This window comes from Nilaparvata lugens, chromosome 7 (assembly GCF_014356525.2).
Source record: "Nilaparvata lugens isolate BPH chromosome 7, ASM1435652v1, whole genome shotgun sequence".
Classification (NCBI taxonomy): Eukaryota; Metazoa; Arthropoda; class Insecta; order Hemiptera; family Delphacidae; genus Nilaparvata; species Nilaparvata lugens.
Window position 1 is genome coordinate 38,750,756 of NC_052510.1, and position 22,136 is coordinate 38,772,891.

At 34.7% G+C, this 22,136-nt stretch overlaps 3 protein-coding genes across 6 annotated transcripts in view; 1 reads left to right on the top strand and 2 right to left on the bottom strand.

The window, feature by feature from the left end:
• The window catches only part of LOC111062098 (pleiotropic regulator 1-like), a 32,967-nt gene extending 25,711 nt beyond the window's left edge, over positions 1-7,256 (bottom strand). The window contains exons 1-3 of one of the 4 annotated variants that reach the window (XM_039432712.1): positions 7,208-7,256; positions 6,655-6,814; positions 1,690-1,796 (exon numbers count right to left, since the gene is read on the bottom strand). In XM_039432712.1, the coding sequence (XP_039288646.1) occupies positions 1,690-1,796; positions 6,655-6,663 (116 nt within the window). In that variant the 5' untranslated portion in view covers positions 6,664-6,814; positions 7,208-7,256. Of the gene's footprint in view, positions 1-1,689; positions 1,797-6,654 lie in introns of all 4 variants that reach the window. The other 3 variants (XM_039432710.1, XM_039432711.1, XM_039432713.1) reach the window with 3 other exon arrangements.
• A 6,997-nt stretch (positions 7,257-14,253) lies between these two features.
• LOC111050191 (fructose-bisphosphate aldolase-like) lies at positions 14,254-19,420 on the top strand. The gene has a single exon (XM_022336465.2). It carries the CDS (start codon positions 14,465-14,467, stop codon positions 15,560-15,562), a length of 1,098 nt encoding a protein of 365 aa, XP_022192157.2. The 5' UTR covers positions 14,254-14,464; the 3' UTR covers positions 15,563-19,420.
• Positions 16,337-22,136, bottom strand: part of LOC111050190 (ras association domain-containing protein 8) — a 30,556-nt gene continuing 24,756 nt past the window's right edge. The window contains exons 10-12 of the mRNA XM_039431929.1: positions 21,358-21,390; positions 19,955-20,081; positions 16,337-19,562 (exon numbers count right to left, since the gene is read on the bottom strand). Of these exons, the coding sequence (XP_039287863.1) occupies positions 19,462-19,562; positions 19,955-20,081; positions 21,358-21,390 (261 nt within the window). The 3' untranslated portion in view covers positions 16,337-19,461. The remainder of the gene's footprint in view (positions 19,563-19,954; positions 20,082-21,357; positions 21,391-22,136) is intronic.

Genomic DNA, 22,136 nt, shown 5'->3' on the forward strand with positions numbered 1-22,136 from the left:
TAAGAAAGTGTATGCAAGAGTTTGTATTATGAGAATATGTCAAGATTCTTTTTTTTACTATTGTTTTACATCCTGATAATTTCCTATACTCCTAATCTACAGGAAAAATTAACAAACAAACACGGTTATATCAGATTTGTCATTGAAATCAGAAATATCTTATAGAGTGTATGCTTATGCTATGCAGAATTTTAGTAGGTTACATCATTACACACAGTCGCAGTGCAAACCCTTGATGTGTATGCAGTTTCTGACAGACACTTTCCAATTTTTGAATGAGAATTATGGTCAACCTATGTAGGGTACTTATACCTCCCTTTCAGTACCTTTTCTTCTACGCTCTCAACTCATTATAGCCGTTAGTTGAATGACAGACCCAGTGGAGAGTACAACGCGTTTGAAAAGTACAGTAACAACCAGTATCCGTCAGTCACTGCCATCTTATAATAAAGCATATTTATATCTCATGGTTCAGCATGGATCTGTTTTGATCTCACGTGTATTACCTACATTATTGTTCTTATTCTATACTAATATTGTTCATCATGTGTTATTCTAAAATTATACCCAATAAATCCAGACTTTTTCATTCACTTTCTTTTTCCTTTCAATCATTCCAGACCTCAGATTCATCGTGAACACTGCATTAGTATATGTTGAACACTGCACTCTGGCCAAGAAAAATGTAGCATACACACCAAGGGTTGAAAATATTCTATCTGCCTCAAATTGTGCCGATTGATTCTTAAGGCTTGCAACAGGCTAAAAAAACTATTTACTTGTGATAGTTTTTAATGTTTTTCGATATGGATACTATCAAGTTATCGAAATGAAAAAGGAGAATTCCTCAGAACTCCTTAGAATTTTTCTGATTATTACGGTACTTTTTGAGATTTGAACCCCTAAAGCTTAAATTTTTAAAACCCGATTATTTCAAAAATTAATTCTGTAATAGATAAATTAATAAAATTTTGAGGATACATTTTTCATAGTCACGTATATTGTTGATGGAACAAATAGCCTATTTTTTTCCTGAGAATATTTATTTTTGAAAACTTATTCATTTAAAAAAAATAACTTAATTTAAGTTACTTTTTTAAAATTGAATAACTTACACGAAAATTGAAATTTAGAGAAAACTCATCATGATTGAATCAACATTATCGTGAGGAATTTGTATCGTCAAAATTTCATGAATTTATCTCTCACCGAATTTGAAATTATGTTTTAAAAATTTGAGCTTTAGGCTCATATCTGGAAATGTAATAGGCCTAACCAAAAATTTTTGCCTAAAAACTTTTTTATTTTGATAACTTGATAGTATTAGTATCCAAATCAAGAAATATTGAAAAAATATAACTGGAAAAAATATAAATATATACAGCGCAACAGGCGCACTGCCTTAATATCTAAATGATGGTAATGACTTGACTAACGGCTCCAAACAGGATAGACACATTCTACTGACAAAAAGCACAGAGTGAAGGAAGAGTGATTGTTTGGCACCAACAAACAGCGCAGTAGCGCATTTCTACAGTTGACTTTCTCCTTTGTGCACTTCTACATAGACTTTCTCAACTTCTTCAAAAAAGTGAATTAATTCACTTATTAAAGCTTATTCAGGTTGTAGATTTAAATGATCAAACAATTCTACATTAATAAGGGTAAATCTGAATGCAAGATACTTACGCAGTCTCATCAATAGCAGGCAACGTGCCTTGATTTGAAATGAACATGTCATGAGTCCGTTTCAATGATCTAAACACCAATGTGTGGACAGAATGCCTCTGCACTTCCTAAAAATGGACAAGAAACATAACCATCTATTAATGGTAGTAAAAAGATCAGACGAAATACCAGGCAAGTGTACTGAGACTCTCAAGGTACAATGAATTTCATTTTTAAATGTAGAATTTTCTGAACGTGGTGTCTAATTACATCTCTCCATGAAGAGATTGATTCGAGGTCAATACGTTCAAAATGTCAAACCAATATCTTGCCAATAGCAAAATTCTCGTTGTCATGTGCTATCTCATGTCTCATCTGAAGAAGGAAAACTTCGGTTGAGGTTTACAATGGGGCTCAAACTGCATAATTTTCCAAAAGATTGTTGCACAATCCCAAGCAAAGGAGAAATTGGGGTAGATGATACCCCATTGGGCTGCAGCACACTTACTTTATCAACTTCTGTATGTGAAACATGTTCATGCTTCAGGATCTAGTAGCCAGCTGCCAGAATCTGGCAATCCGGCTGGTAAACAAAGTGTAGAGAACGCAACCAGAACTAATGCCTCGCGACTTGCACAGATACTTGGCGACACACTAGTGGTCTAATATATACTAGCCCAAAGTCTAACGTAGGAAGTAAAGTGTCCAGCATGTCGTGAGGCATAAGTTCTTGTTTATTTATTTATCATTTACACTCAACTTAAGAACAAAGAAACAGACTAAGCTTGCTTTAATTAACTACTGGTGGCTCATTGGTTTCCAACTGGTGACCTCATATAAAACAGGCACTATACGTGGCTAGTAGTTAAAACTAGGCAAACAATTTTACTGTCCTCTTTTGATTGAAAATAAAATTAAAAATATATTTTATGTCCAATAATAGCTGAGATGAAGCGTTTACCCATACACTACACTCAATGGTATGATCACATTATATGTACTTATGTGCAGGTGCAAGCAAGACCATGCGTGTAGATGGAGAACAAAATTTGAAAAGAGCCATAGAAACACGTTGTGACCTTTTGACTTGTCTGTTGCTGCACAATGAATACCACCAACAATTGTACGCATTTAGTGTAAGTGTACAGGCCTAGTACTTGATACTTGTAGTTAGCCCACTGGAAACGCTGCTGCATCGTGGTCGTCACTCTGTAGATACTCTTCTACCGAGTAGTATGGATTGATTGGCTAACAGATAGCTCTTGAATGCTTTCTTGAATCTGTCCTCTCTCTTTATGCTTGTGATGCTACCGGAAACTTGTTATAGATGGCCCATTGCTGGCTAGGGTTGATGTCACCTGCTCATGGCTCGTGGATCATCTGTGTTTGGCGAGTGTTATGCTGATCTATTTCCTCATTCCTCACAAACAATTCAGGCTTCCTCTTCACCATCATGGCCGCCGATTCCACAATCAACATTGCTGACAAAGTCAATATATTTAATTGTTGGAATAGTGGTTTACAATATGCTAGGAATGGTGCTCTACAAATTGTTCGTACAATACGCTTTTGTAATAGGAAAATTCTTTTGGCCAGTGTGCTTCCACCCCACATTGTTATGCCATAGCTCATAATACTGCTGAAACAACCGTAGTAAACATTCATTAAAATGTCATTGTCTACAATAGGCAAGAGTCTACGAATCATGTAGCAAATTGAAGTTAATTTAACTGATGCATTTTCAATGTGCTAAAGCCATCGAAGGTTAATATTTATTGTGATTCCAAGGTATTTTGTGGATTCACCTACAGTAGAACGTCGATAATTCGGACCTCAAAAATCCGGACCGTCAATAATCCGGATTCATCTCTGGCAAGAAATAAAATTTTCGTACCTTCTGTCCTCGGCGCTAAGCTCCTTACTTTAGAGCGGGCAACGGGAGAATGGCGCGAAACGAGGAGAAAGGGAGTGGTCGTCGAAGGTGGAGGTCTACCTACCAATAATTGAATACTGTATGTGCAATTTTATCAGCTTTGTTTCTTGAATAGTGCGTGCTGACCGTTTTTTAACGTTATTTCGATAATCCGGATAATTTGATAATCCGGATGGGGTCCGGTCCCAATTAATCCGGAATATTAACGCCGTCCAGTTTAAGCAGTGGTGAGTGGTCAGGTTTATTTCGATTGTAGAACTTAACTATATTTCAGTTCAGTTTCAGTTCTTCGCCACAGTCAATTGACCGGGGAATTGTCAAGTTTTATTATTAATCTCAATATCAAAATTTGATATAAATAAAAAAAATTATTTATTTTTAATATAAATAATCTAATTGTCAAATCTTAATAGTTTATTTTCGCAAGTGCTGTAAAGTATGTTCCTCTGTGTATTCAGAAACTGCATAATATGGCCGGCCTTACAATCAAGTATTTTTTTAATTCTGAGACAAATAATTTTTTGCTCTCAATAGTTTTGAGATGTAGCGGGAGAAGGTTGAAGAATCGTGATCCTGTGCAAATTGGAGATCTTCGAAATTTATCTAGTCGGTGCCGAGTGATATTCATATTGGTCTTATTTCTTGTGTTGCAGCTATGTTGATTGCCTCTTAAAGGTGGATTTGAGTTTTTTTGCTAGTATTATAGTTTCCAAGATGTATATAGATATTACTGTAAAAATTTTGTTTTCCAGAAACAGAGGCCTGCAGTGCTCAATTACATTCGTTTGAAAAATTGTTCTTTTGCCTTTTTTTTTATTCTAAGTATTTGGTCAAGACAGTTTTGGGGTGCAGCTCCCCAGGCAACAATCCCATATCGCAGGTGCGAAGTAAACAGCGAATAGTAAGCAGTTTGAGTAACAGTTTGTCTTGCCTCTATTTAGTAATAATTGTTTACTTGCGCACCATCCCTGCATTTTTTGCAACCCTCTTTGCGTTCTAGTTCTAATTTGCTCATCAGTTTGATCCTGGGTCAGGTAGCTTACGTATCATCAGCAAACATCCATATTTTTCCTTCTGTAATTGTTTCAGACGTCATTCTAATGATAGAGAAGAATGACCACTGGTCCCAAATTCGAACCTTGAGTAACTCCTGCACTTGAAACATCCAAGGCTTTACAACAATATTGTTTTGTCAAGCTATCCATACATGTCTCACACAAACCGACTGTTTTCTGTTTGATAGATAAGTTGTAATCCATTTCAAAGCCATACCCTCTACGCCCAGAGCCTGCAGCTTTTTTATCAACTTCTCATGAGGGATAAGATCAAATGCCTTTGTCATATCATAGAGTACACACATTAAATCTTCATTCGTAGGACCATTAGCCAGCCAGATGCGCTGGGTAGGTCATCACGTCAATATACAATTTCACACAAAAGTTTTTGACAACACTGTTACATCAAAAAATAAAACATAATGGCATAGATGGCTAAACACGGTGATGGCCACTAAATATCAACTATAGACTCCTGAAAAAATTCAATTCACTCAAGGAGTAGTATGGTCTGGCACGCAGCCAGGACTTGAGTCCCCTCTTAAACTCAGTGTCACTCAAATGACGCACAGATGGAGGTAGCATGTTAAACATTTTAATAGCGATATTAGGATAACAGTTTTGAGCCTTACTTAGCCTACATCGAGGAACATTGACTTCGAGAGCATTTCGAAGTGAGTAGGCACTCTGCAACCCCCTCATATTCACTGTCAGATTGGTATTCCTAATACCAACCAGGGAAGCAAAGATGAACTGACTAAAAACTGTAAGAATCCCGAATCTGACAAAGAGTGGCCTCAGTGCTCCAGATGACAACTGGATGACAATATCCGAACTGCCTTCTTCTGCAACACAAGAATACTCTGACAGTGTGAAGAGTGTCCCCACAGCAGTATACCATAGATAATGTGGCTATGGAACAGTGAATAATAGACCATAATCAAATGCTCCTCAATCAGCAAGCACCTCAATCTTTTCAACAGGTAGACCACACGAGACAATCTTTTGCATACAGCATCCACATTAGCACTCCATGTTAACTTTGAATGGATGTTAAATCCCAGAAGCTACACCGGTTTATTCAATGAATGATTAAAGTGGTTTCTCAGAGTGCACATGATATTCTGTGCCTTGCCGATGTTGAGCAACAACTTGTTCTCCTGAAACCAGCGTTCTGCACTAGCAAAGGACCCTAGCAAAGGGTGGTAGCTGCAGGCGAGGATCCTCTCCCAACAAGAGTTGTGTCGTCCGTGAACAGCAACTCACTTCCGCCGACTCATTGATTCTCCCTTAGCATTTAAATTCTCGTAAATGTTGATCAACAGTCCAAAGACTGCATCTGATGTTGACCGGCCTTTTCTAAATCCAAACTGTTGAGAAATAAATATATTGTTTCTTGCAATAAAGATAGAAAATCTTTTCAGAAAAATATTTTCAAAATTTTTTGCACTGCAACAGGTCTGTAGTTTCTAACATTTTTTGTTTCACTATTTTTAGGAATTGGAACAAGCTTTGATAGGCTAACTTCAATTGTCCTGGAAATACGCCAGTCTCAAAGGACTTATTTATAATCATAGTTAGAGACTTGTCGATTATATGTTTACAATCTTCAAGTATACTGCAAGATATCTCATCTATTCCAGCACCGGTACACGTATACTAACCTCGTCAATATTAATCTCTCTCACCTCCCTCTCAGTAGCAGGCTACAGAATCAACTAAAGATGTCTGGCTCTTTTCAGATGTTGTTTCTCTTTGTCATCTCGCGTGCACTGGAAGCTTAAACACACCTGCATGTACATGCCACCCCATGCATCCAATATGATCGGTTGTTAGCCAATAAATTCATAAAAAATTAATTACCTAACAATTTGAGTTTGAATATAATATGAAATTCTATTAAGCCTAGAATTTAAGCCTATTTACGGCTTAAATAAAAGTAAAATAAAATATAGGCTATAAGTTGGTGTAGAATAATTTGTTAATAGAGTTACTTACCTCCGTCATTTTGTATGCTTTTGTTGCTTTAATATTAAGATGGATGAGAGGCCAAACTGATGCAGCAAGTTCCGATTAGTAGTTTTAAATCCACTTGGAGTTTTTCAATAAGAACATCATAACCGGTGACTAGCGGCTTTCTCTAGAAAACTAACCTATCCTGCAATTTAAATAACTATCAACTTTAAAAACATTAATTTTACTAAAACACAAACATTCTATCATCAAAAGATATCATAAAATAAGCTAGGGAAAGAGTAAGTATTAAAATTAATAACGTACAAAAAATCCAAACCATAACCAAAAATATTCAACTTTGTTTTACACTAACCATAGAAATTGATTGGCAGCGAGCCAATGACACATGTTTATAATAAATAATCAACACAATGAATGATTGATAAACATATTAAGAAACAACTGATCAGAAAGTTATTAAAAAGTTACAGTATGCCAACTATTTGAAATGACTTAATAAGTACACAAAACACAAAGACAAAATCGAAAAGATTGAAGATAAACCAAAAAAGGCCGGTTTACACTCAAAACTCACAGCCTTAAAACGGGATAAAGTGGTTCGACGACAAGCTGGGTTAAACACCTGAGTAGTCCCAGTCTGTCGTGTGCATGCAGTAAGTGACAGACTCGTTCGTTTTTCATTTCTGCATCTCCCGTCAAAGCGACAAATCGGGCTAGCAACAAATCTGAGCAAAACCAGTTTGTCGTGTCCGTGAGGAGACCAATTAAGTCAAAAAACATCTCATTTTGTTCCAACGCGATGGACTTTCATTGTCTCAGATGGTGAATAGATCCAAACTAATGTAAACTGAATTAAAAATAAATTAATGTTTTAGCTACCGGTACCAGATTTTTTTACAATTCTGAAACTATCACAAATAATCTCAGTAGGCCTATTTGTGTTGAATAAGAAAATTACAATTAATCACAAGAAAATATGTTATACATGAAATTTCAAATCATGAATATTGGAATTGGCATAACGTTTACCTACTAGCTTTGTAAAACATTAAATTATCTATAATTTGATGTATTATTTCATAATTCAAAGTTTTCCTTCCATTGTTATAACAGCTTTAATAAATGTTGGATGTTAAACAATCACTGTTGCAACAATCGATCATTTGACAATGAAATTTGAAGGGGTGTGTGGAACATAAGTTTTGGCTTTGCAGCTCAATTGAAACCAGTTAGGAGGTGAACAAAGCAGAAGTACGCATCTTTCTCCCCACTGTTAAAGGTGTGGAAACGTTGAGTTGACTATTTGTAGAAACATTGAAAATTTTACATCCTTCATTAAAGCTGCTAATAAAAATGTATGATCAGAAATCATCCCCATCAATATTCACACAACATATCCCCAAAATTTCATGCTGTTCTGTCAAGTAGTTTTTAAGTCTATAGGGAACAAATAAAAACTAACACACAGACATTCATTTTCATACATATAGATTAATAATTTATTAATTAGCTTGATTGCAGAATTTTACATTAAATTTTATTTGAATTAAAAGATTATTTGATGAAGTCAAAGTTCAATCATAATGAAAACAACTTCCTTCAAAAAATAATTTATAATAATACATTTCCAGGGAAAAAATTAAGAACAAAGAAAAATTTAAATTTCAGGATTCAAACAGAGAATCTTTTGCTTCAAAGCTGAGTGCTTTACCACTATGTCACGACTACTGAGATTAATGTCTTGTAACGATGTTATAACTCTCATTGCATTATCCTTACTCTTATTTTGCTTCAGTATCTTTTCAGTGATAAGAATGAAAATAAATAGATTGCATTTCATTTAAAGAATTATTAAATTTGTTTCTGTCTGATAATTCATAACGATATTCATCAATTTCGCATCTATTTGTGAAGTGATACAAATAAATTGCAAAAAATTCTGGCAATATTCAAATACGGTATGCTATTAGATTTTAGGTTGGGTTTTCTGTATTGAATTTGTCACCAAAATAGATGGAAAATGTTTATTTATAGCACTTTGTTCAAAATAATTCGACACATATTATTTTAAATGTTTGTTCAAAAAGCTGTATAATATAGCTCTTCAATTGGGTTCAACAAATTTTCGTTCCTGATAATCAGATTTCAGTACATACGGTACCCAACCTCATCATATGTGAAATAAATCTCTTATGTTAAAGAAAAAGTTGTTAATATTTTACGGATTTAGGAATTTGTCAGTGGAACAATATTGTATGTTGGCTAATTGGATATATTATTGTATTGATTTTATTTAAAATCAAAACTCTTACATACTTTTATAACATAACTTAACTTACTACTCGTACTGGCGCCGGTAGTGTTGTATGGTAAGTTAAGCAGGGAACCCACTCTGCCGTCACCGTCAGGCACCGACCGTCACCGTTGCGTACCGGCAACATTGCTTCGGATTGTTTTAAACGAACGGCAACCCACTATACCCGTCCGTCACCGGCCACAACCATGTCCGTCAGTCACCGTCAGCCACCATTGCTGTTTGGGGCATTCTTGCCGGATAGCCGGTCCGTTTTTTTATCATTCTTCCAGTCGACATTCAACTATCAGTGAAGTCACATCGCCAGTGTTTTGTTGTAGTGCGCCTTTGATGAGTACGGACGAAATCTTGATAGAGGCTATTAGGGAGTATCCCTTCCTGTATAATACTAGTGATAATAGTTATCACGACAAACGTAAATGAAATCGCTAAAAAATCAAATGAAAAAGTAACATGACATTTATAAATTTACTTACTTCAGTGTCAAGGCCAGCCGCTCCTCAGGACCAATGACCTCACGGAAGTTACTGTGTTTCACTGGGAATTTCAGTAACTCGAGCAATTCGTAGAACTTCTTTGGAGTCATGCGGAAATATAAAAATAACTTAGCATCGTCTTTTTTCAAGTCGTCAAACAAATGATGAAATTCACCATATTCGTTTCTTCTACTGAAGATTTCGTGCACCCAGTACCTATGCTTCCTCCGTTTCTGTATCTTTTCTTCTTCAGCACATGCTGCGGCTATTACTAGCAATCCCTCGTCTGATGAAAAGTTGCAATCCATCGCAACTGATGCATTTCTTCTGGTTAGCTCCGGTTTCTGACGGAGCTAACCAGACGGGTAAGTGGGTTATCGCCGGAAAAATTTCATATTTTTTTTTACATATATTAAATTGACATAGATATACATAGATGGAAGGGTCATTATATTCAAATCTATGAAGCTGTTCCTACATGTTTCCTGACTCTTCAAACCAGCAATACAACGAATAGCTCTTTTTTGCCATACAAATGCTTTTTTCACCTCACTACTATTACCCCAAAGTCTAAGACCATAGTTTAGTTGCGAGTGGAACAAACCATAATAAGTAAGAATCAAAGTATCACAACTAACGCAGGATTTTAGTTTTCTTAAGAGAAAAATGACTCTTGATAGCTTTTTGCATAAGTGCTCAATGTGACTACACCAGCTTAATTTACTATCCAATACAATGCCTAATAGTTTGACAGGTTTCATACATGTTTGGTGGATATCGTTTAAGTTATTTCTAAGTGTGAAAATTATATTTTCTGTCTTTCCCTCATTGAGAACCATGCAATTCGCACTATACCACTCTTTACAACTTGCAATTGATGCATCTAAACTGTCCACCACATTGTCTACACTCTTGTTGGCACTAAGAATGGTGGTGTCATCAGCATATAGCACAGAAAAACAAGGTACATTATCATTAAAATCATTAACAAAGACCAAAAACAGAAAAGGTCCAAGGACTGAACCTTGCGGCACTCCAGCCAATACTTTCTTTGCTTCAGATCTTTCATCATTAAGTTTAACAATTTGATATCTATTGCTAAGGTAGTCTTCGATCAATTTAAGCTCTTTGTTTCTGACCCCATAGTATTCAAGCTTTCTACAGAGAATATTATGTGGTATAATGTCGAAAGCCTTACTCAAGTCTAGCATTTTTCCCCCTACAACCATTCTCTTTTCAAACTCATCCAGGATGAAGTTGACTAGTTTTTCAACGGCCATTGCAGTTGAACAGTCAGGTCTGAAACCAAATTGGTTTACATTCAGCAATTTGTTGATTGAGAAGTATTCGTACATTTGATAGAAAATAATAGAAATTCGTTTCTTCTTCTGAAGATTTCGTGCACCCAGTACCTATGCTTCCTCCGTTTCTGTATCTTTTCTTCTTCAGCACATGCTGCGGCTATTACTAGCAATCCCTCGTCTGATGAAAAGTTGCAATCCATCGCAACTGATGCATTTCTTCTGGTTAGCTCCGGTTTCTGACGGAGCTAACCAGACGGGTAAGTGGGTTATCGCCGGAAAAATTACGGTGAAGGCGGTGACTGACGGTACCGGTCGGTGCTGGACGGTGCCTGACGGTGACGGCATAGTGGGTTCCCTGCTTTGGGTAGATGATTTTCTGTGTTTAATATCGTATTACTGAAACAGCTTTTTGAAAATTTGAAAGATTGAGAATCAATAGGTTGTTACTTAAAACTTAACAACTCACAATAATATAATATTATCACAATCGCTGTACCGGTAATAAACTGCCAGCATTTGTATCAAAACTCCTGTATCAAAACATGAGCTTCCTGTACAGTATTGAAACACATCATATTGCTATACATTGTTACCAGCGTATCAATTTCTCTATGAGCTCCTTTATACAAACGAATTCTACAACAATAGGTATGCCATAATTATTATGATGTTCCATAAATGAAACTTTGACATTATTTCTGAGAAATCTAGAAGGAAAATTGAAATTTGGGCTTCGAGGTGCAACGAAATTGATATTTTTAGAATCTATGTGCAAAATTTGGAGATCTGAATCATTCCCGTTTTTTCGGTATGCTGTCCACAAGTTGACATGTTTTGATGCGAACAAACACATTCTGTACCCATTGCTTTCGATGCGATACCTAATAATTTCAGGTGTACGAGAGGTGCGCTCTGGCGTGATACTGTCGGCCGAGTAGGCCCTTGATCCTGGGGCTTCAGGATGGGTGACGGTTGGGTTTCAGAAAATACTATACAGGAAAATACTACACAGGATATGGATATCAAATCCCTTCAACAAATTATTGTAGGATATCTTATATTTCAAAATAAGACTCTCCTAACTCATTCATAAACTTCTGTTTATTTTCGTTTTACAACTTGAGCCCATTTCAATGAATAAATGTTTATTTTGGTGAGTTTGTTATTTTAATTAATAACATTTTAAATACAGGTTAAAATCATGTGTGAGATGATAACTCTCAAATGAAATATTTCCTACAATTCGGCCATTCTGATAAGTTGGCTTGCTCACAAGCCACACATTCACCTTCACTAGTACAGTCTGTGGCAAAATGGAGTCAAATGTAGGGACTCGGCAACCCTGTGACCTCACCATAGTGAGGTCCACGTTATGTAATAATGGCAGTGTTTGATTAGCAATGGTATTGGTATCCTTGTCTACCATTCAACAAAGCGGATAGCGCTATCTCTTTCTCGCTTTGCTCTGTTGCCAGATCGTCTTATAACAAAGTAGAATTCATAATTTTAATTAACAACATATGCTATTTTAATTATGAAAATTTATTATGAAATTATTGAAAAAAATTAATTAATTTCATGCTTAATAAAATATAATATTGATAATTTTAAACAAGAATGAACCGTTAATATTAGATCAATAAACCTCTATCAGCTACCGTCTATAGAAGGCTTAAGATCGGAGACGTTGTTCTTTCTCCACTGCCATTAGCCGCCTATAACGTGGACCTCACTATAGAGACCGAATGACAAACATGTAGAAATGAAAACGGTCTACAACATTTCAACTCGGCAGTTCCACAGAGAATGAAAGATAATACTTTGTGGCAGTTCCTCTACAACAATAAATGCGCCAGCCCAATGTGATGCAAAACGTAAAACGTGTTGCTTCGGATTCAGATTTCGCAATTGATTACTCATCTTTTTCTTCTTAAATTCTAACTTTCTTATGAATAAAAATGGAAGTTTCAGATTTGGATCTAGCATCCCCAAAAAGTCAGATTTCTGAAAATACCAAAAAAATAAGAGGGATTTGGTTATTACTTATATACATTTTTATTTAGGTGCTATAACTAGGTCACTATAACTTAATTAGGGTCTATGATGTCAGTCATATATGACATCTTTCTTGCAGTTTGCGCTAAAACGAAAACAATTGGCGAAAAGTTGTAAAAATCGCTCAGCTCGACGTGCTGTTATTGACCGAGCGAAGTGAGGTCTAAGATTCAAGTCGACGGTTTGGCATTTCTCTTAATGTTTAAATGTTTATGTTGCGCATTTACGGCGAAACGCGGTAATAGATTTTCATGAAATTTGACAGGTAGGCCTATGTACCTTTTTAAATTGCTCGTCGACGTATATACAAGGTTTTTTGAAATTTTGCATTTCAAGGATAATATAAAAGGAAAAAGGAGCCTCCTTCATACGTCAATATTAGAGTGAAAATCAGACTATAGGCTACAATTATTCATCATAAATCAGCTGTCGAGTTGACTATAAATTGCATGCCATGACGCATGCGATTCAAAATCTCAATGTAACTTGGTAAAAAAATTAGCAGCTGTGTACACTATAAATAGCATGCCTCATTGAATGCAATTTATATGCACTATTAAATAGGATGCAAAGAACTTATAACAACTCGTCTGGGCGCCTAGATGTCTTCTGGTTTTCTTGCGCTAAATTCCGGAAAGCGTAATATGATAATTAAATCTTGTGTAAGCATGATCTGATCAAATAAATAGTTAGTGTATCAGTGTGGATGTGCTTATGGTTTGGGACGTCGTTATAACTGCACGAGGTCTACTGTTCACAGAACTACTAGTGATATTGTCAGAATAGAAACTAGGCATGAACAAAGTTCGATACTCGCTCATGAACTGTTTTACGGTATTGTAATCTTTAAAACACGCAACTTTTCAATACAATTCTTTGAATACGATTCTAGATATATTCGCTGATAATTTGCGCAATTTTAGTGAACAATGTTATCAAGCTCTTAAATTATAAATGTTTAATCAATTTTCAGACCATAAAAATTTAAAATTCAAATTCTTCTTCTATAATAGGCTTGCTACCTATTCTCTTTTTTCAATTTGCCTTTTTTTTTCTTTAGTCTTTTTTCTATTGTGTCTTGTGTTATTTCCTATTTATAAACTTTCTTCCAAACTATTTTTATTGCTATTTTTAGTTTTTTTTCTTTCTTACTAATTTAGTTTCAGTTTGTGTAAACAATTGATTTTCAATGAGGCTTGTTTTGGCATAAAGCTGTAAGCCTCTATATGTTGTTGTAATTTTTCTATTCATGTAAATAAATAAACTTTTGATAAATTATACAGAGTTGGTGAAAATTATGGAAACCGCTAAATATTTCAATCCATCCAGTATATATTTTTAGAAATCGTGATTAGTGAGTGAATCAGTCAGTGAGATAAGCATTTTATAAGATTTATTTTTTATCCCCTATAAGAGAATATGAGTTGCATAAGAGATGGAAACCGGGAAAGTTAGACATCACGCAAAATAAAATCGACCATGAAAAACTCTGATCAGATGAGTAGCGTTATACCTTTTAAACATCACTGTACCGGTATTATTTTTTCATATTATATTTAATTTCATCAGCTGCAATTCTTGAGTTTGTAATGACAGTTGTTTGGATAAGAAATTCTAACTTCACTTGAGTTTGACATTTTTTTGTAAATGATTATTCTCGTATATTAATTAAAACAAGAACAATGAGAAACTATTCAAAATTTCCCAGCCAAGACATACAAGATGAACTGGAAACAATAGCCAAATCACTCTTGACACCAGGAAAAGGAATACTAGCTTCAGATGAATCAGTTGCTTCAATAGGTAAGCATTTTGCAAAAATAAATGTGGAGAATAATGAGGAAAACAGGCTCCGTTATCGCCATTTATTATATTCTGCTGATCCAAGTATATCAGAATATATATCGGGTGTAATTTTGTTCCATGATACAGTCTATCAGAAATCAGAATGCGTCCCCCTCATCCAGTTATTGAAGGATCGTAATATAATACCAGGGATAAAGGTTGACAAGGGACTGGTTCCGTTATTTGGTACCGATGGCGAGTTTTCAACGCAAGGACTTGATAAGTTGGCAGAACGCTGTGAAGAGTACAAGCAGTATGGCTTACATTTTGCTAAATGGCGATGTGCGTTGAAAATTGGAGCGACAACACCGTCGCAGCAAGCAATAGCTGATGTGGCAAATATTCTGGCCAGATACGCAGTGGTTTGTCAGGCGAGTAGGCTGGTTCCCATAGTAGAGCCTGAGGTACTGGCCGATGGCAAGCACGACCTTTGCAGAGCTCAGAAAGTGTTGGAGGTTGTGAACGCTGCTGTCTTTGAAGCCCTCAACCGACATGGAGTGTTTTTGGAGGGATGTCTGTTAAAAACAAACATGGCCACTCCTGGAAGGGATTTTCCGCGGAAAGCGACACCAGAACAAGTTGCCTGTGCTACAGTTACCGCTCTCCTGCGCACCGTACCGCCAGCGTTGGCAGGGATAGTCTTTCTTTCCGGAGGCCAAAGCGAGGAAGAAGCCACGGTTAACCTTAATGCCATCAATAAAGTACAAGGACGTACACCTTGGACAATGACATTCAGTTATGGCCGTGCTCTACAGGCTTCTGTTCTTGATGCTTGGAAAGGGAACGATAATAATATTGCGTGTGCTCAACAAATTCTTTTGAAGAGAGCGATGGCCAATGGCTTAGCTTCAGTTGGGCAGTATCAATCTGATTCAACAATAATCGATGGACAAATGTCAGGCAAAGCTCTTTTTGTAGAGGACCACAATTATTAAACAACATTTAACTTGAAGTTTTCTTTACTCACTTTTTCAAAATGATAAAAAATCTACTATTAAATAGGCCTATAGGCCCATTACAAGCCCATAAAATAGACCTATTACACAAGTAAGGTGTCATTTGTAAGTGCAATAACTGAAATGTGCGAGTATTTCAACTTTCGGTTATTTGTATTTATTAAATAAAATCATCAAAATCATTCCAAATATTGTCAACTGAACATATTGCAATTCTAATCTCCTTTCCTTTTACATTTGAAACCTAATTAAACAGAATCTTCTAGATTATGTTGACCTAAATCTCTCAGCCTTTACCTGTTAAGCTGTGTACAGACATTTGCGCCACAAACACGCGCATTTCATCAGCTGTTTATATCTGTATTTGTAAAGAAACGGTAATACGCAAATATAATAAGCTTAGCAACAGCTGATAAAAAACGAAATGCGCATGTTCGTGGCGCAAAGTCTGAACGCAGTGATTCAATGATTTTTATTTGAGCCAGAGTACATCTTTAGACCTCTAGATAAACTAAAACCATAGAGAAACAATAGCGTAACTTATGCTATTGTTTCTCTATGCTAAAACTCCAAACAGTTGTTTCTGCAGCTTTTAGCATAAATATTGCTATGTTGAGATTTTCTTAAGGCTGTAGGCTTACTATTACACAATTCCTAGCATTCCTAACAGTATAAAAGTTTACGTTAGCTGAAACACACCTTTCCAAACTGACACTCAAATGAAATGAGACAAAAATAATGTACAACAATACATTGCTCTTATTGAAATTTATATTATCTCAATAAAAAATGCACATTAAAAGAAAATCAATTTGAGTACAAAACACAGCAGTCTCGATTGCATAAAATAATAAAATGTAATAAGTTAGCACAAAAATAAATATTATCAATTCAGTTATAAGAATCAATACAAAACTAAAACTTCCGAGGTATCGGTTATAATACACTCAATAAATAATTATATAAACGTTCCAAAAACTATGTAAATTATGATCTATAGAGAAACATTAGGTTGGCCTACGTTACACAAATATTTACAATATAAATAGACTATTTTTTTCACTCTTGTCATGCAATAAATATAACAATGAATAATAATTAACAATAACAAAACTTACTCTAACTGCAAATCTATTGTTCTATATATCACACACGTGTAAGTAAATACTATTAAATCATTATTCAGTATTAAAAACTCCAAAGGTGACTTGATTATACCGATGATTATGTTGTTTGTGATAATTGAATAGATATGTTTATAAGTTTGTAAGAATTAGTGCGCTGAAGTGAGAATTTATGATATGCAAACAGTGAAAGTAGTTATAAAGTGCGTTTAGAGACTGATAATTTGAGACCATATAAATCTCAAACAGAACAATAAAACATAATTCATTTTTACAAAACAATTCTGCCACAAAACAATACAGCTTTGGTATAAAAAGAGAGCTTATATGAGGGGTTAAAACACGTGAATCTACTACTCTTCAAAGATATTCTTGGCGGTAGCATCCCTACACAAAATAATTTCCAGGTAATCAAGGTCATAAAAACTGCCAATTTTTGGAAATGTAAAATGTCTAATAAAGTTACAAAAAAGTGGAATCTTTTTTTAGAAGAGCATAATTTGTACTTATATTTTTATAAACATTTAGGCCTCTATACACGATACTCTTAGGAGAGAGTGCAGTTATGTAGATCAATGCAGATGGATTGTATTGGGTTATCCGATAGTGAGGTCAAATCCAAAATCATCTTCAAATTTACATTTTATGAATTTGATGCATTTAAACGGCTCCATCTAAAACTGTTTAGAACTCTCTTGAACACATCTTAAAGTTTCAATTTCACATAGACTTTTAACTTATAAAACTCGATACGAGAAATATTTATACAACAATAAATACATATCTTATAATTACAAACTAATATGAAGAGTGAGAGAATCTCTATAAAATTTGAGACTTGAATTTTTTTCATAAAATTGTGACAGTGAAAATGTATGGATCGTTCGAAAATTCAGTACAAATATTCTGTTGCATTACTGTAATTCACATTATTGTATAAGTTATTCTGGAAAAGATAGTAGTTTCCAAGTAAAACAAAACTACCAGTATAATAGTAATAGTAATAGTGATATAACATAGCTATATCAGAAACTGTTCTATGAACTGATAATTAAAAAACAAATATCGGAAAGTATCTAAAAGGCTATCAAAATAAATAGCTACACTGAGTTAGAAGTCTTCCTTGAAATGGCACTTTATACAAGTTTGAATAATCGAAATTCAATATTCTATTAAGGAACAAAATAATTGACAATGGTTGAAAGTTCTTCTAAGCAACCTACTGAACTAGAACACATTCAACTTGATTTCTTCACTCTAAACTTTAAAACTTAAGCTCGATAACCTATTCTTAATTAATTTAAAAAAGGCGCTCAATTTTAATTATTTGCAGTAGAACTTATTCTGCCAATAAGTTGAAAAGTATAATCAACTAGAACATTTTTAATTGAATGCTTTGAGTTGAATCTGAACTATGAGTACTAAGTACCAGCACTTGCTTTATCATGTCAGTGAATTACACTTGATAAGTGCTGGAGTAGCCTACAACCTACGCCAATCGTTCTCTACCATTCAATCATTGATTCGATCGAAAAAGACAAAGCCCATAATATACAAAGCCCATAATTAACAGTTTCATATGGTTGATCATCAATTAGAAATACAGTAGTTCGAGATGGACTGAAACCTTTATGATCATGTTAAGCACAAAAACAAGTTAAACAGGCAAGGGAACAGATGCATTAATTATCTTCTCACTAGTCATATAATGGATTATTACCATTATTGTTAAAGCCAATCCGAAATCCGAAAACACATATCTAACTGACACACATTGAATAATTGGAGGACAATAATGTCCAGGTGAGTTGGAACCATTAACTAATAATACAGATTGGCATTGGTATTTGATACCAAAGTTAGAAAAAACTAGATATTTCAAGAGTTCTCAAAAAAACTAAATAATCGAGATACATAATACTTGTAGAAAAAGAAGCCTTGCTTCATAACCTTTCTGCCAGGTATTTTTAAATCAAACTCCATCAATTTCGAGTAATTTTATTACTCTTTGGAAAACCTGTGATGAATCTGATGTATATATTTAATATATATTCTATATAATACCTCAGAGGCATTGCACTTGATAATAATAAATATAATATATTTCAACATTTTTATATTCATGAAGCCAGTAAATTGGAATATTGCAGTTAATTTAGAAATGAGCTCAGTAAAAACTTGACTTGATTGTATAAAGTAGATTTTCAAGTTGATTTTACAATGAATAACGAATAGTTAAAACAAACGTTTGAAGAGAATAGAGAGAAGTACTAACTCTCTAACAGGGGATACTTGTATACAATTGTTACATTTCAATTTGCATAAAAGATGTGACGACAGTCCTCTAGACTAACGGGCGGTTGCACAAGCGAAGATAAAAATTATTTATCTCCGATCACTCGCATATTAAGCCTTGAGTGACGTTTTTAGGCCGGTAGAAGATGAAATGCCTAGTCCATAATTACGTTGGCCCTGTCGCTGGCCCAGTCTGGTAACCCAACGTAGGCCTGTGAAGGACAGTGCTGGCAAACCACCGATCCACACACTGGCGCTGGTCGTCATTGGTCTTTATTGGGCCAACATGTGGATGTAGCATTAAAAATGCTAAACTCTACTGGAACACAAGAGTTTGACGCAAATGTACTTATAGAAAAATATTAAAATGGTCCACTTCTTCCAAGATATGGGTAGTTTTCTGTTACGTACTGAAAAAGAGATGATTGATGATATTTGAGGTGACGTTTTCACTTGGAACTAGACCCAAACGCCGTGAGGATTCTTACTGGTTGGAACAGCATTCTCGAGCTGACGAGGAGATCCGATCATACGCCTTGTGCTACCTGGCTTATGTGGTCCTGCAAAAATACATTTTACTTTCAAAAAAAGTCTCAAAACGATTGGTCAGGATTTTTCAATAGTAACATTTGATAAGATAGACAAATTTTGGGAAACTCAGAAATCAGAAAGGCCTGCGCGACCACTCAATTTATTGAAAATTTTGTTGTTAATTTTGTCAAAATGCTTCCTCTCAAAAAAAACCAAGGTGTTCCAGATAAAATTTAAAATGAAAAGTCCCAAAATTTGAAGATTTCTAGGAGTGAAGCCGCCCTCTGGCGTGTCAGATTCTCTAGCGCGGAATATCAGATACGAATTCAGCGCATCATAATATAAATAAAAATATATGAATATACATAAAGGGCTTCCTTTAATGTACACAGGGCTTCCTTTAAAAATAATACTTCCCTACCCATGGCTTTGAGCACAACAAGAACTTTGATCAATGCTTCAAAGTCAAAGTTCTTGCCACCGGGGGCAAGTGGGAGTTGTGGGAGGGAGCACAACCCCCTCCATAGATATCGAGACGAAAGAATAGGCTTTTATTTGAGTGGTTGGAGCTGCTTCCAGTCCTGGTCTCAACAGACAGCCATAGTACCACAGCTATCAACTCTACAGCAAATTTTCGATTAAAATAAAATAAATTTCACAGCTATCAACTCTTTATTAAATTTACAATAAAAAAAAATCATTACAATTCAATTCTATAATTCCATTTTCTAATTTTAGTCTAATTCTTTTCTGATTTCTAATTTTAAATCTCCTCTTTTCTATCAATTCATAATCTACAAATTTCCTTATCCATAACCCACTCAAATATTATAAATATATATAAAACCGACGAGAAAAAATCTTACGGGGCTGTTTCCTGAGAAATGACCATTTGACTAGAGTAGAATGTTATTTGGATAGAATTGAATTTTTATTGATCAAGATACAAAAAAAATATGATTGGTTCTCAATTTGATACAACAGAGCATGCTCGATGAGCATAATTAGAATAATTTTTAATTGCAAGTAAGATATCCAATTCTACCAATGTATTCTAATAATTTGGAACAGAATCAACTCAATATAAAGATCAAAAATGCACCTTAAACTGAGTAGCAATCCACAAAAAGAAGGTCAACAGTAATTAGATGGAATTATTTCTAAATAATTAATGGAGACGAGATAATTCAAATTTACTGAATGGAAATTCAGTAGAATGACGAATAACATGAAAATAATCTTATTTGGAAAAAATACCTATGAATTCGGTTAGTTAAAGTTGCAGTTCATGGCAGATAACTGAATTTGAATAATAACGATTATGAATAGAAATATCCAATTAAAACGATTTAAACATGCTTATAATCTTTGCACTGAGCTTACCCAAGCAGAATGTTGAACCTATCAAGGAAGCATGAAACAATGGAGTGGAGTAAATGATATTGTATGTGAACGGTAACATTTGAACAGATAATTTTGACAAGTTGGTAACTCCCGCACTCTAAGTTAGAGTTGTAATTTTTCTTGATGTTCTATGGTTTTGATTTATATTGTATTTGATTTTGATTATTTTTTTACTTGATATTAGAAATAATTCTTGAGATATCACAGACTACGCCAGAAAAAAAATGAAACAGACTATCAGGCAGAATGAGGGTTATATGAAAGTAGCGGTGAAGAAAAATATTAATTTAAAAACTACATTCTACACAGTTATTATTTTAAACAATCATTGTTTATTCGGAGCATTTTCTTTGGAAACTGCTAGAATGCCATTTATACAATAAAAACTATGAGTGTCATAACGAGAACAAATTCTTATTACTTCTCGGTTATGGCAGTTTCAAGTGATTGTACCTGAAATAGAAGTGAATAAATTGTCAAATAAATAACTCGGGATTTTCATAATCAAGATATTTGGAATGAGAATAGTTGAAGTTCTATCTGAATGTATGCCTGAGAGTTGTTGAATTTTGACGAATGAATTGGATAACAAGCATTATTTTTACCCCATGAGACTGAAGGCGTTCACCCCTCTTCACATTATAGTAAAAACTGGACAAAGTCAAGGCTTATTCTATAGTTCATTCTGTTCAACAAGTCATAAATTTTTATGGAAAGATTCTTGTTATCTTCTCGGTATCATTTAAATAAGATATGATACGTAAAAGGTTAGATAGATAATACATATTTATTTTCAAACTTTATACAGAGCTATTCTAAATGATGGACTTTTTCCAAGAGTTCATATTTATCAAAGTACTAATACGAAATGAACAATCTACAAACCAATGTAGAGGAAAAGTTTACGTTTTATTACAATAATTACCTTAGACCCCACATCCTTAATAGACTAGGACCCATAGTATGGTGCAGCCATATTATGCACTATCCCCGGTTAACCACAGAGAAAGCATAACTCAGGTACTTTGTCTATTCTTATTCTATGGTTTAACTCTAATCAAGGATTACATTCCGAGTTTAAACGAACAGCTGATAACGTAGATGATGCATAACAATTATGGATCTTTGAAAGCCATATTTTGGCAGCCAAACCCGGCGACTACACTGAAAGAAGCTAAAATGTTGTTTTCACACTGCGG

Coding starts and splice junctions, on each gene's coding strand:
- LOC111050191 (XM_022336465.2), top strand. CDS start 14,465: ATGAGAAACTATTCAAAATTTCCCAGCCAAGACATACAAGATGAACTG.